At 39.3% G+C, this 15,260-nt stretch overlaps 1 protein-coding gene across 5 annotated transcripts in view; it reads left to right on the plus strand.

The window, feature by feature from the left end:
* The window catches only part of col12a1b (collagen, type XII, alpha 1b), a 153,979-nt gene that overhangs the window by 22,612 nt on the left and 116,107 nt on the right, over positions 1-15,260 (plus strand). For 4 of the 5 annotated variants that reach the window (XM_051960984.1, XM_051960981.1, XM_051960985.1 and 1 more), the window contains exons 9-11: positions 264-542; positions 638-913; positions 13,822-14,091. The exons of the other annotated variant lie outside the window; for it this stretch is intronic. In XM_051960984.1, coding sequence (XP_051816944.1) covers positions 264-542; positions 638-913; positions 13,822-14,091 — 825 coding nt within the window. The remainder of the gene's footprint in view (positions 1-263; positions 543-637; positions 914-13,821; positions 14,092-15,260) is intronic. 5 annotated transcript variants of the gene reach the window in all.

Raw genomic sequence — 15,260 nt, forward strand, 5'->3', positions numbered from 1 at the left:
TCTTGTTTTTCTTACCAATGAAACTTGACTAATCTCACCTAAACCCAGATCATTGTGAAAACATCATGATATATAATCAAAAATAAGTGGTTTGATTCAACAAGATTATTTTCATCAGAAGCATTCTCCTCAGAAGTTTTTCATCCCAGTGTACTTTGATTTTTAACATCTACAATGTGAAAACATGTTTTCTGTGAAAATACCAGCTGTGTACCTTATTAAAAATCCTAACTTTTTATTTTTTTATTTTCCTTTTCCTCTAGAACTGATCCAACCAAAGTCCCTGTCCTTCTCAGAGATCACCCCCAGAAGCTTCAGAGCTTCATGGGCGATAGATGCCAACAACGTCGAGTCCTTTGTTGTTCAGTTCAGGCCAGCAGGTGACGCCGATGCCAGTTATATGTCCATGTCCGTGCCTGGGGACAGCCTCAGTACCATCCTTCCCTACCTCACCCCTCTCACCCGCTATGAAGTCAGCGTTTATGCCCATTATGAAAAAGGGGAGAGCTTGCCTTTGACCGACTATGAGACCACCTTAGAAGGTAGTTATATACACAAACAGAGTTGGGAAATGCCTTCATTTTGTGGGCAGGTGAATGTTCCTTCTAAAACCCTAACTCTCTCACATGTTTTGCAGAACTAGGCTCTGTGCGCAACTTAAGAGTATCTGAAGAGACAACGGAGAGCTTCAGAGTGTCGTGGCAGCCAGCTCCAGGAGACGTCACTCGCTACAGACTAGCCTACAAATCAGTTAGAGATGGCAGCTCATGGATGGAGACAACCACCTTGGGTACAGAGACAACAGCTGTGCTGCAGGAGCTTCAGCCCAAAACCACCTACCTGGTCATTGTCACTCCTGAATACCAGTCCGGCTCTGGAGTGCCGCTGCAGACTGAAGGCACCACCAAAGAAGGTAAATGCAGTTTTCAGTTTGATGCATTTTACATAAATGATTTTAGTGGAAACAGTGCAAGTTACTGAGTCCAGTGATAGCAGTTTCTCTCAAACGTTATTCAAAATAAGTCTTGAAATTATCATGATCCTTAATTTGCCTTGTTTTCTTTGCTATAATTGTACACAACTGGATGGAAAGAAAGCACAATCCAAACACAATTTTTCCTCACCATTAGTTAAGCTTTTTGTACAAATACAAACAATGAAATCATATTATTATATTGTGATAGCTCATACACAAAGTCATCATTTTGTTCTATCCATCACCCCAATATAACTTCTGTTAATCTAGTGTACAAGTATCCAACATGTTAATGAGATAAAAATTTTGGTTTCCTCAGAAGGTGGTCAATAAAATACAAACAAAAGCAAACATTTCTGTAGGACAGCAATGTAGTCACACAAGAAATGGAAAGAATTATAATCTGAAATAGACTAGTTTTATGGTTTCTAATCCCAGTAACGATCAGCTACTTTGACATTTGCTCTTGGCTTGTTTGTCGTATTACCAGGCACTGGATGGCTCTTGTGTTTGTTAATGAAGGCTGGACATTTCTTGTTTTCTCTTTCTGCTCAGGTAGGATATGTAGGTGAGGAGTCTTTCAGGTCATTAAAAGACACTAAAAATAGAGCAATAGTAATGCAAAATAATAACATTTCAAATATATGATAATTGACTTTTTAAATTTGTTACGTCCAACACCAATTGCTTGTGTATAATTTCTGTAAATGGTCTGTATTTATATAGCGCTTTTCCACCTGCAAGGTACCCAAAGCACTTTACATGATACGTCACATTCACACATTCACACACTGATGGCGGAAGCTGCCATGCAAGGCGCTAACCACAACCCATCAGGAGCAATTAGGGGTTAGGTGTCTTGCTCAGGGACACCTCAACATGAACACGACGGGCCGAGGATCAAACCGGCAACCCTCCGGTTGCAAGACGGCCACTCTACCCACTGAGCCATGCCGCCCCCAACATGTGGCAACATTGCCCTTAAAGTTTGAATCAGCCAAAGCATGAAATGAAATGTAGTCCCAAAACTTAAAACATATTCATGCTAAATTAAGCAAGACACTGTCGATACATTTTCAGGTCATACTATAGCTCGGATTTACATTCATTCACAGATGTTTGTTGTTTGCCGAAAACCTGTGGCTATGCAAAGCTACCCCACAAAAATATTTCAATTTGAATATGTGCTTTAAAGCATCTGCATTACCTTCTTTAACACTTGCACCGATCCTGTCTTTGCTTGTAAATGGTAGCTAAGAAGTAAGCCATATGCAGTACTGTAACAGTATGCATGGGGCTTAAAAGCAGCCAAGGGTCCAAAGGGTTAACAGAGAATGGTCAACAGAAGTTCTTAAAAGTAAGAACTACATGAACCAAGTTAAAATATGAAGCCCAGAAATGTGAGTAGTTGGTTAAGTAACGGTTGAGTCACTGCTTCTGATCCACAACAGGTGCCTACGGACATCTTGTGATGATTTTGTTTGTACTACGAGACAGTAAAAACGATAAAAATCTAATTGCACCTTAAAATCACAAACGTTTGGGATGATTAAAACATTCTGGGTCCAAGCTGTCTCTTTGTCTTCCTGGAAAAAGAACAATGGAACTAAGCCAGACTCTACTCTGACATCCGCAGTGACTTTGATTGTCCACAGTGTTTTTCATCTGCCATTTGGCGTTTGCTTGACTTCCAAAATTGCCTGGGAGTGCCAGGAGTCCACACATTTTTGACCCCAGTGAAAAGTGAACTCTTAACCCCGCAGTGTTAGTACAACCTGCCACCCATCGAGCTCCTCTTCAGATCTGTCCTGCCTTACAGGGAAAGGAATGAAAAACAGACAGAAGCACGGACAGCTCAGGGAGAGAAGTGGGTCGAGATGTTCTCAAAGGTGATAAACAACAAATAAGGAAAGTAAACTGGAGATATTTTGCCCTGAAGGAACAACTCCCTGGGGTCGAAACGGTGACATAATGAAACGTTTGTGATGTTTTGTGGATTCCAGCAGGAGCTGTTAGTTTTACGTCTTTTAGGGAGGAATCGTGTATCTTCCAGAGACACTTAAGATTATAAACCTTGAGCCAAAACACAGAGGACACAGCTGGAAATAAACAAAATTTCTTCCTCTCTACCATGGCAACTGCATTTCTTACCGTGCCTGGTGCTTCCACACCTTCACACGGAGCAGCTGCTTGTCATCTGAGGCGATTTTTGCTCAGTTTTTTGACGGTTTATAAAAAGAGACAGGATTTATCCCAGCTCGCACCTCTTTGACATGAAACACCCAGCTGGCTCTCAGATGGATTTATGCCTCCCCACTGCCACCCATGCACGCCCTCGTGGCTTACAATATTGTTCCCATTACAGTGTTTGCTGTACCATGACTTTATCTCAAAACTATGAACTGGCTCCGTGCCTTGAGGTTTTTGCATACATTGCCCTTTTGCTTGCAGTCTTCTCTGCCTATTCCGGTAGTGCAGGGTTACAGGGAATCATTTCAATCTTTGTTCCATTTTCCCTTACTTGTTTGAGGGTGGAAAAAAGGCATTACACCTAAATTTGTGGCATCTTCAGGTTCTCTGACTCAGGTTTGACTCAATTTGCCTACCGCAGGAAAAAAAAGAACACAAGTGGAGATGCAGCAATAATTTCATGCGGTAAATCATCTTTGAAAGGAAAATTGTTTGAGCATACTTCACTCTCAGTTTCTTTCACTAATTCTAATCGTGGTAGCTGCCCAGTACAAACACAGTTTTCTACTTTGCTGCTCCACCGAAGCAGCTGGGAGTTCATTGTCTTGGTCAAGGACTTCTTAGAAAGACAAATTGTTACTGATCCTTTTTTTTTTCCAGTCAAGGTAATGATGGAAGTTTTTTGGATACAATACAGCTCTGACACACTCACCTTTTTGGTCTGCTCATAGCCCCAGTTTGGGCCTCTCTTGTGTTACTATGGCAGCTGCCGGGAAAAATAAATGCCCATCAATCTTCTAAAATCCCAGCGGTGTTGGTAGCAGCGCTTAATCATATTTAAAGGTATTGTCAGATTCTTCAAAGGTTTCCATCGTCAGGTTGAACAAATATTTCATCCACTGCATAGTCATTTTTCATGTTTTTCAAGTTGCAGCTGTATTTTCTCTCCAGATTTCCAGATATGGCTTGTAGTAGGTAACTTTGTATGTACATTTAAAAGAAGAGAAATTGACATCAGCATAGACAGATCTACTCTTCATTCCTTTGGGCTGGTTTTCAGATAAACCAAAAATATGATCGTTGAAGTCTTGGTTTCTCAGAACTTATAATGTACGTATTTGGTTGTTTTACAATTTACAATTAACCAGACTTAACAGATTGAGTGCAACAATAAGAAGTTGGTGCAGCTGTAATAGTGACAATAAAAGGACTTTAAAAGAAGTAAGATATTATCTGAAGGACAACTAGGCAGACTTAAAGTTGTGATACTTTGTGTGATCATCAAAGAATTTCTTAAGTTCAAATTTATGAAGTAAAAGACTTTTATTTTGCAAACTTAAGAAATCACAAAATAACTTTCTCAGAAACATGAAAAAACAAACGTCCAAAGTCTTCTGTCTTCTGATTCCTTTGCAGCCGCTGCCGTGATCCCACCAGATTAAGCGATCATGCGTTTTTATTATGACTGTACGTCTCAACAACCACAGCTAATGTTTGAGGTTTTACGGTAATTGCTGTGACTAAACCCTGGAAGACAACCAAATCATCACAAGGGCTCTAAAAACAAACCCGGCAAACATTTAATGCGAGTCTGTGTTTAAAGTGGTTTTCTTTTGCTTCGGAGCAAAATATTAGAAGTGGTTCTACTTTCAATACCCAGAAAAGCTTTAAAGGTCAGGCTTGTTGTTACTGGAGAATAATAATAAACAGTCAGAATAAGAGCAGAGAGATGTGGCAAAGAAGGGAAAAAGAAGGATGGCGTGAAGAGGCTATCCAGTTTTCAAACAGATTTAAAACTGGTTTGACGATCATTCCTTTAAGTTGTGAGAACACTTGACACACTGGGGTAAGAATATCTTAAATAGATTTATAGTGGGGCTAAGACAAGCTTAGTCTTCAGATGAGTTTGAAAAATGGGATTTGGTGCAGCTAATACAGTGGCATCAAGAGATCAGAACACTGTGAATAAACCCCTGATTTAACCGTATCAGTTGGAGGTGGAACTGAATGTGAGTGCATTTGAGAAGCTGTAAATCTGCAGTTACTAGAGATCTTCAAGTTAAACCAAGAAGTCATTTTGCAAAACTGGATGGCGTTTATAACAGGACTGGAAACATTTTCGTTATTAATTAATCTACTGAATATTTTGTTGCTGAATCATTAGAGCGATAGAACATCAGAAACTAAAGGTAAAATGGTTGCACTTTCTCAAAATGCAAGTTGACTTATTCTTGGCTTTTTCTTGCTAACATCGGAGGAGTTCGAAGGAATGACATGCAACACTGCTTACATGGTAAAGGGAAACATTTCATCCCAAATGAACATTTTTTTTTAAAATTTGTAACAAAAAAAGCTATATAAAAACAACAAACATTTAGTTTATTCTGGACTAATATGCAAATACGCTCCGGTTTGTTTATACCATATCAGAAGTCTGCATAGAAAGACGTGTTCATGCATGTTTTTTGGCATGTATTGGCATCATAAATTTTGGGCTGCATGCAGATGGTCCACACAGAGACTTCCAGACAAGAGCAAAATTTCTGAGTGAAATTTAAATGAGCTACAGCGACTCATCCTGGTGGACTGAAAGGAAAAAACACAGACCATGTAACTGCAACATCCCTGCTTTTATGTCACATTCCCCTCCGTCCTTATGTTTGCTATCCATGACGAATCCACCACTTTCTAAATCTCAATAGATGCAAAATAATAGAATTGGATATATCTTTGATAATACTGCAGAATAACAGAGCTGACTTCTTTGTAGCATGGATGGATTTAAGCAGCTTTTGATTTGTGAGAGTGGATGGACTTTTAGCTCGTTAAAGCATGCGCATTAACAGCGACAGTGGACAGAGCAGCCAGCCACGCAGCCTGAGAGGTAAAGATGAGGAACAGCAAGACCGGACAGGAATGTAACCCAGCTGAGAGCAAGGCTGGAAGGTTAGGAGGAGCAGGGAAGACTGACTCATTCCTGTCTCCGTCTCTGTTTCTGTCTGTGTGTCCGTCTCCATGTGTCTCTCTGCATGTCTTTCCCACTTCCCTTCCATTCTATCGGCCTCCATGTGTCTGGTTCTCTCTTTCCACTTCCCTCTATGCGTCTCTCTTCATACCGTCTTTGGTTGTCTCTTCGTGTTATTTTCTTTCTGTCTGTCTTTGTTGCTCTCTTCACTTCATTCCACCTTGTAAGGGCTTGCCTGGAATTTAATAGCGCTGTCCGCAGTCTGTGTGTTTCGGCCTGCACAGCCTCCAGATGCCTCTCCGGTCGCTGTGCCATGCAAATTTATACAACCTGTCTCTGTTTGTTTGTTTTTTTTTCTCTTTTTCCAATGCTTCAGGTTGTTGTGTTAGGTGTTTACTGGCACGCCACAGTGTACTTGTTCTGCCGTGTTGCATTCACGGTCTGGTTGAGTGCGAGGATGCGTCCAGAAATTCCTGGTTTTGGCCCACATCAGAGGCAGCTGGCAGGAGTTCCTCATTACTAAATTTGTTCAGATCTGCAGCGGAAAACTGCTGTGCTGATACTGTACCCACAGTAAAACCAGTGAGCTCACTTTTTCTCATTGTAAAAACTCTTATTTTACAGTAAGAGCCCATGTTAAGCTTCATCCGGGCCTCATTTGTGCGCAGGAGATTTCCGTTTATGACCAAATGGAGGCTAAAATGGAAAACTGATCTTCATGCCAAAATTAGTCGCTTGCAATGTTTTCTGTGATATATCAAAGCTACTTCTTGGCCAAACTACTGCATGAATGCTGCAGGGTCGCTTTCTAATTTGTTCAAACAGTGACACAGTTGATCCCAGAATAAAGTCCAGTGGCATTTGTATAAATGTGGTCCATCTTGCCCAGTTGTGTGGTGTAAACCTGTCCACAGCTGATATATAAAGGAGCTGCTTTCAGAACAGCTCCTTTAGTTTTAATGCTCATCTGGATGACCGTCAAAAAGCTGACGCTAACCAGGACTTCCTGAATGTGCGACGGGTGTAGTGTGACGCTGCTGTGAAATGGAAAACTTTTAGGAGTCACGACAGCCGCACTTATTGTCAGATTGATGACCGTGCATCTTTGAAATTATGTAATTCATTTTGAATAGCCTCCACAGGCCACTGAAAAACCTCTCCTAAACAGTAAAAACAAATGGAAATAAATGCCGAAAATGTGCACAATGGGAAAGATGAGGTGTGTTTGAAGAGGTTTTCCAGACACTTTTTTCTACTTTCATGTTCATGATCTTTAAGTGTGTCCTTTTATATTGTCATGACTTAAACTTTAATTAAACCCAAAACTTCAGCCTCATAAAGTCCAGAAATACATACAAACGGTCTTAAAAGGAGTTTGGATGCTTTTAATAAGTTCATTTTTTTTGTGATTGTAGTTGTTGGTTTTGGCATGCTGGACACCAGCCTTCAATAGACAGTTTGTTTCTTTGCAGCTTTTGCTTCCTGAGTGTGTTATCAGGTATACAGGTGATGTTAGGGTTGCAGTTCAGGTGATACTAAGACTTGTTGGTCTGGCTTCACAGCTTGGCTTAGTATTCCTGTGACGAATCTGGCTGAAAACACACTCGATCTCACTTTGGGTTCCAGTTTAGAATTGTGATCAAAGACCAAACATTACATTTTGGCCAAAAAATAAAAGACATCTCTTCAATTGTTGCATGAAGGCGATACAGTTTTAAATGGGAAAAAATATACAAGAGTGCTGTGGTTTCGCTGTGCAGACTGGCTGTGAACTAATCTTTCCCTCTGAGGGTGCTACGCTTTTGTAAAACCAGTGATCTATAAACTGTGCTCAGAAGATTTCAGACATGTTTCCTTTATGTCTTCCATCAACAGCAGTGAAGAAAGATACTTTGATCCAAATGGTAAATCTTCTGTTAAGCTGACATAATACCTTGAATGGTTGGTAGCACCAATGATCAGAATGAATGTGTTAATCTTCAGTGTGGTGCTGGGAAGTGCTTTAGCTCTTGTTTCGGGCTAGCCATGATTCAAGTTGTGCCCTTTGTTTGCTAAGTTTTGCAGATTTTTGGCAGCATTCATAACTGATGGATTTTGGTAAAAGGCTAAAAAAGGGAGAATTTCTCGATATTAACTTTAGTCCATGGACTGTATATAAAAGATGGATGTGGGGATGTTGATTGCCTCAGAGCCTCACATTTAGAATTTGGTGGTTGTCATTTGAATTTGATGAGCAAGTGATGGACTTCAGTGAGACCTTGATAAACGAGCCCTAAAGCATATTCTGCTTTATTGTCTTTTTTCCTCTAAATGAGACAATAAATTACAAATCAAACAATGTGCCGTTTTGAAGGAGATGTAAAACTAGTGATTTAGACCATTGTGTTATTAGGAAAATGTTTGTTCAGGTAACAAATTAAATGAGATTCATTTTCTCTTTGACTTCTATGTAATCAGAAGTGTCGCCCCCTACTGATTGTTAGACAGAATGCAGGTGTAAGTCACTTCCATATTGGCTTTAGTTTATAGATGTGCAAGCTAATTTCAAAATTTATACAGAGTCATTGGTTGAATTAAGTCTTTTCTATTTCTTTTCACTTGTTCGGATGTCCTAGTTTTAGCTTTTTGTGGAGAATCACTTCCACAGTATTACAAATCGCTCCTTGTCTGGAATTACTCAAAGATAACTAGTGTGTTTCTTAATGCGTCTATGGTTATTTTAAATTTTGGAATGCTGATAATTTACTAACAGCTCTTGATTACAACAGTATCCTTTAAGGTTTTATTATGCTTAAAAAAAAACTAGGTTGTACAGTGTCCAACTACATCTAACATGTTCATACCTGTTCTGATGGATTTATTGGTGAGGTGAAATGCCGGCCATCACAGTCTCCTCCTCTGTATTCGCCACTCCCTCACTGATTTCTGTTTGCCAGCTCTGTGGCTTTTGTGTGGTTTGAAGATTTCTTTCCGCTCTTTCGGACGGTCTGTCTTTAAAGTCAGTGCTACACTTAGTTGTGTGGACAAAAAGTAACAAAAGTGGCTTTGTGAATGGAGATGAGAATGATAGAGAATAGAAAGTGTGAAGTTCCGACTCTGCCTGCTTTCACACTTCTGCACATCTGGCCAAAAATTGTCAGCTGCATCCCAGATTTGGTGTGGGTGCGTTGTTTCAGGTACAGATGAGACAGTAGAATGAGAAACGAATCCAGTGCTAATCAGATGGCAAAACACTGCACAGTGGTTTAAGTTAGCAGCGAACAGGATTTTACTGTATTATGCAATACCAATGACAAATTATTACCACAAGGGGCAGAGTGTTTGATGCATACAGACAAATAAATAGCACAAAATTCAAGAGGACTGTAAATGCACCATTGAGCTGTGTGCAGGATATAAATTCCCGACATCAGCTTGATAGATATCAGTAAGAAAGGTCAAAAAAGATATTTGCCAGCTATGAAAATGTGAATAACAAAGTCTTTGATTAGCTGAGGCTAGTTAGTTTAAATACAGGTAAGACAGACCATCCGGGCTGGAAAATGGTCAGTTATGGCAGCAATGAGCTTGAACTTTGTCCCCACTGAAATGAGCCTAAACACTGGAAAATTCTTGCAGAATCACTTAGCAAGATTTCTTCTCTGATGTGCAGTAGAACCAACAACACCGCCGCAGTGAAGGTTTTTTCCCCATCTGGGCCACCCGTACGAAAACCTTAGTCACTTCAAGGTGCTTTAAATGGCTCCTGGTAGATGGAGCATGTCAAGTAGCCAAGTTTACACAAAGCCGTCAGCCAAGAGACTTTCCACTGTGACTGTGAGACTTCAGCAGCATGGAGTCCCGCAACGAGTCGTGACACAGAAACCGCCACACCAAATAAGAGAGCATAGAGAAGCAGGCTGGAGACGCGGCGCTGTTTCTCAGAGGCGGAGCTGCACTTCAATACAGAACCTGCTGTGTCTGGTTCTTTTGATCTGACAACTGAGGTTAAAGTACACCAGTCACATCACTTCTGCTGCCAGATAAATGCTGATAAATGCACCGTGTAAGTACGACTCAGCTGTTTTCTGTGGGATTTTATGTGCTCCTCAATTAGGAACTTGATTTCAGATTCCATAACATTAAAATGATTTTGTTTACCATCGCTGTAGAGAAGTAGCATTAAAGAATTTAACCCTAAACTTTTTTTTCCTGACACAATAATCCTACCAGTCATTTATTAGAGATTCTGTAATGTTCAGTCCTGTCACACGGTCAGTTTTTTTATGTTGAGACACCACAAGAAAGTCATAAGAAAGTCCAAGTTTAGAAGCCAATAATCAATACTAGCTCTAAAAAAATTGTAATTATACGATGGATGGATGGATGGATGGATGGATGGATGGATGGATGGATGGATGGATGGATGGATGGATGGATGGATGGATGGATGGATGGATGGATGGATAGATAGATAGATAGATAGATAGATAGATAGATAGATAGATAGATAGATAGATAGATAGATAGATAGATAGATAGATAGAGTCTAGTAGTGGAAATATCTTCAAAAGTGCATTAAATTTCATGTGGTTTTACTCAGATTTCCTTTGTGATTGACTGTGGAAAAACAGGTCTGAGTGCGTTTTAGACAGCGCCTGCAGATTGCCAGATATTCCACACTCCAACTGACGGCTGTTATTTTTTAAAGCCTCCAGACTTGGCTTCCAGCTTTGAGAGACAGCGCTTGTTGAAACAGATAAAAAATGGCACCAAATGGTAGCTCCCCTCTAATGGCAGCTGTAGTCTGTGCAGTGACGACTGAGTGATGGCAAGCAGCAGATGTGCAATAACAGACAAAAATAAACTATTAAATATATGCACATCAATAAAAAAATATGCACAGAGGATTGCAAGTTGAGCTTCAAAGCAAAAATTGCTTTTTTTTTTTTAAGAAATAACTGACTGTCAAATTGAAGGCCTAGTCAGAGGCGACCTTTGCACAATGCCACTAAAAAGTGAAAGATCTGCTGAATAAATGATTTATTATTATTTTTTTTAAAATTTGGTGTATCTAGTCATTGCATGTTTTTTAGCTTGCTTTAACATATATCACTAACAGAGCTCATCTCTCTGTCTGGCCACATGTTTTGCACATTTAGCAGACTGATTGAAATGGCATTTCCGCTATCAGCTGGCAGGAAATCAGTGGGCTGCTCACAACAACAGTGAGGCTTGTTTCATTTGATATATTTGTTTTTTTTTCTCTTTATTTTCAGTGCACACAAACACATATTTTGACTCTAAGGCCAGTGCCATTTTTACAAGTGAAGTATTGTTAATATTGGTGACATGAAATACAGACCAGAATCACTTTTTCCGCCTATAAACATTTTGAAACCCTGGTGTTTTCCTTTTCTCCTGCTCTCTCCAAAGATCTGTATCAGGTGGTGAAAGCTGGAAAGTGATTTATTTCATGCGCACTCTCTTGATTATATAGCTGGATCTAATATTTTGTGATAATTATCACACTGTGGAAACTGCCACTCTGTCTTTCCAGCGCCTCCGCTCTACATGCTGTTGTCTACATTGAAGAAGAATTATGATTTGACATCAATCCCCCTCCGTCTCGTCTTCTTCCATCATTCACAAATATTTCCAGCGGTCTGCAGTGTCTCTATAGGGAAGCGGTCATATGACTGTGTGAAGTAAAATGAGCCACTGTGGTTTTCTTAAAGCTATATTTGGAGTTATATATGTGTGGATTTTGGCTTCTGTGTGCCTGAGCAGTCAAAAGGTTGAGTTGAGCCGAGACATGGGTCTGACATCCTGCTAGCAGCTCCTACAGTGGATGGCGCGAACAGAATGATTTGTCTTTGAGCTCAATCACTTGATCTACTACAGCGAGGGATGTTAAGTTTCCAGTGAGGATAGTGCTAAAATTGTTCATGCTCTGAAAAGTGTTTTTAATGTTTCTATTTTGTCCTGAGGGTAGCATAGAAGCAGGTGTCCCAAAATCCTAAAGATGAATCCTCTGAGGAGCATGAATATTCCATTAAATGACCAAATACAATATTCGGCCTTTAATCATCATGGATATCTATGATAAATCTTGTTGTATTCTGACCAGAAAGTTGAAAAAGCATCTTCCTCTTTTTTTTTTTTTTTTTTGCAAATGATGAAGATTAGTTAACAAAGATAAAGTAGTGTTAGCAGCTCCTGTAAGGTCCATTTGTGCCTTGCCAATGCAGCTTAAAATGTGAAGTTTAGTTAAGTATATTGGAAGTAAATATGTGTTTGTTTTAAAAGTGGAGCCATAGAATGTTTTGGATATTCCAAAAAAACAGAAAAAAGAAAGAGAAAATCAAAACCGCATCCTCTGGGGAGCATGAATCTGTTCATTAAATCTGATGTGAGGTAGATGGGATGTACAGAATATGGCTTGATTGGACCATTAATATTCACAGCAAACCTCATGGAAACCTAAGCCTAATCCTAAGCCAACAATTAAAACTAGTATTAGAATTGATTATCTTAAGGATTATTTGCAATCAGTATTTCAGAAATCAGGGAGGTTTGATTAGAATAAGTCCATTATACATGATGATTATTTCTATTGTTAAAAATAAGTTTGAAATCAGGAACGAATTTCAAAAATCTGAATTTAAGTGCAAATTAGCCAGAGGTTCAAAACCTAAAACGAATACATTAATAAGTGAAATCCCAACTGGTTGGATGATCTCACAGGTTGAACACAAACCTGCAGTTTAACTAAAATAATTTAGAGCATGAAAAATTCAGCAACAATAAAATTATGGTCAAAGCGTCCATTTTAAAGATTCTTCACAAAGAGACTCCTGGTATAACTTGACAAAATATTACAAAAATAGGAAGTAAAAAAGCTTTTCCTTTCAAGTCTTAGGTTCTCAATGCATTATACTCAGTGTCATAAAACCCACATATAGAAGACAGACATTCAGTCTCCTACAAGCCTAATTGGAGACTTGCTAGCTAAAAGCTAAAAATGTTGAATATCAAAGTAGCCAGTTTACGATCTTCCTATAGCGGGAGAACTATAGTAATGACATAATGAAGTAAAGATGTCTGGTAAACTACAGTAAGGAGATTTCATCTCTCCTGTTGGCTCAGTAGACACTTTGAGTTCATCCGGTTCCTCATGTGTTTTATGTCTTTCCTCCTCCATGTCTTCCAGTGCTCTGCACCCACTAATGAAGCTGAAGCATCTTAAAATATTCAGACTGGACAGCTCTTCACATAGTGTTTATCCAGGCTTCTCTGGCCTTTATAGTTGTGGTGAGCTGTTCATCTCTGCTGTCCACTGGATGGACTTTTAATGGTTTCCATTTTTAAAAAAAAGTGATTTGATCTGCCAACACATCCAAATGGTTCCTTTGTTTTAAGAGGAAGCTGGATTTTTAAAAGAAAACAAAAAACCTGACAAAAACTGGAAAGGACATTTGAGTATTCCAGCCAGTATGACATTATACAATAAAAAATACTCAGTTGAGTTTCAAATCATCTGCTGTGATCTGGGAATAAACTTTGGAGGATAATATGTATTTATTTCACTAACCATTTAATCTCAACTCCAAAAGAAATGAATTACATAATTCTTTCTGTGTTTGCACACAGTATATGTCCTTGTGTACCGTACCTTTCATTAATCCATACTTTTACTTGCTGTTTCCAGCGGCGGGCCCTCCTAAAGACCTCATCACCAGCGATGTAACTGACAGCAGCTTTGCAGTGTCCTGGACAGCAGCTCCTGGGAACGTGGAGACGTATCGAGTTCGATGGAAATCACTGTTTTCTGAGGAGGCTGGAGAGAAAACTGTGCCAGGACATGTGACAAACACCGTGCTGGAAGGTCTGAATCCTGAGACGCTTTACCAAGTCTCGGTGGTCGCCGCCTACAGTTACAAAGACAGCGACCCACTCACTGGACAGGAAACCACTGATGGTAAGAGACTGCATTTCTAACTCTAATGAACTCTGGGGACAGAAACAGCCTCATTCGATTACCGACCCAGTAATATAAGTAAACACTTTAAAAATGTGGCACTCTTAAGACACAAATTGCCTCATTTTTACCAAAAGAAAAAGAAAAAAAAAGCATTTAAATGAAGCTATAAATCAATGGCAAACTACACTGCTTGAGCAAAGATAATACATTTTCAAGGGCAAAATTACTTTTAGTTTATACTTTTCAGCTAACATGCGATCCTCCGTGATTCGACTTGTGAAGTAACATGTGAAGGTCAAAGCTGTAACAGCACATGTACATAAATGCAATATGTTCATTCATTTGTACATTTCTTATTCTTTTGTCTTGAAGGGAGGAATAGATGAGAAAATTCATTCAAAATCAAGTAACAAAAGATAGTTTATTCTGGAATGCTAACTAGAAGGCCAACCTGCCTATATGTTATAGCTAAGTGTTTTTTTTTTACTTTTTAACACCTTACTTGGAGAAGTATTTTAATCTGTTTTACTATTAAAATCTTACTTTACTCAGCAAAGTAAACAAAACGTCTCAAGTTAATGAACAAAGTACAAGTGCTTTGATTGAATAAGTTATGTTCTGAAATCGGAAAAAAAGTCTTGCATGCTGTTACAAGCTTTTGGTACTTGACCAATGTCTTCACAGCAGTTTGATATCAGACTAATCCTCATAGCTGATTTACAAGATGGAGTGACTTCTTCGGTGTAGTTAACATTAGTCCAGCTGCTCGAAACAGCGGCTTAGCTGGAGTAGATTTCCATAAATTCAACTTTATCAGTCCAAGAAATCTGTCAGTATTTGCTGCCACTTCTAAAACATGTTTGGACTCAGAGCAGAGTTTCGCAAATACACCTCATGACTTTAATTTAAATGTTGTTGGAAGCATGCGTTCAGCAGCGTTAGCATCTAGAGCTGCTCTCCACTGACAGACTCTCAGCCCTCTTCCCATGTTAGTATATCAAAATCCTAGTTTAGTGTGAGCATGAGACTCAGTTAGCTAGCTAAACCAAACAGCCAGCAGATGCCTTTTTTCAAAACTTGATGTTATAGAGTTTTTCAAGACAGCTGTCACATTTAGTCGCTTGACAACAAGGATTTGCACTTGTTTGATTCAACACTTTCAGACG

Source organism: Acanthochromis polyacanthus, chromosome 16 (assembly GCF_021347895.1).
Source record: "Acanthochromis polyacanthus isolate Apoly-LR-REF ecotype Palm Island chromosome 16, KAUST_Apoly_ChrSc, whole genome shotgun sequence".
Classification (NCBI taxonomy): Eukaryota; Metazoa; Chordata; class Actinopteri; family Pomacentridae; genus Acanthochromis; species Acanthochromis polyacanthus.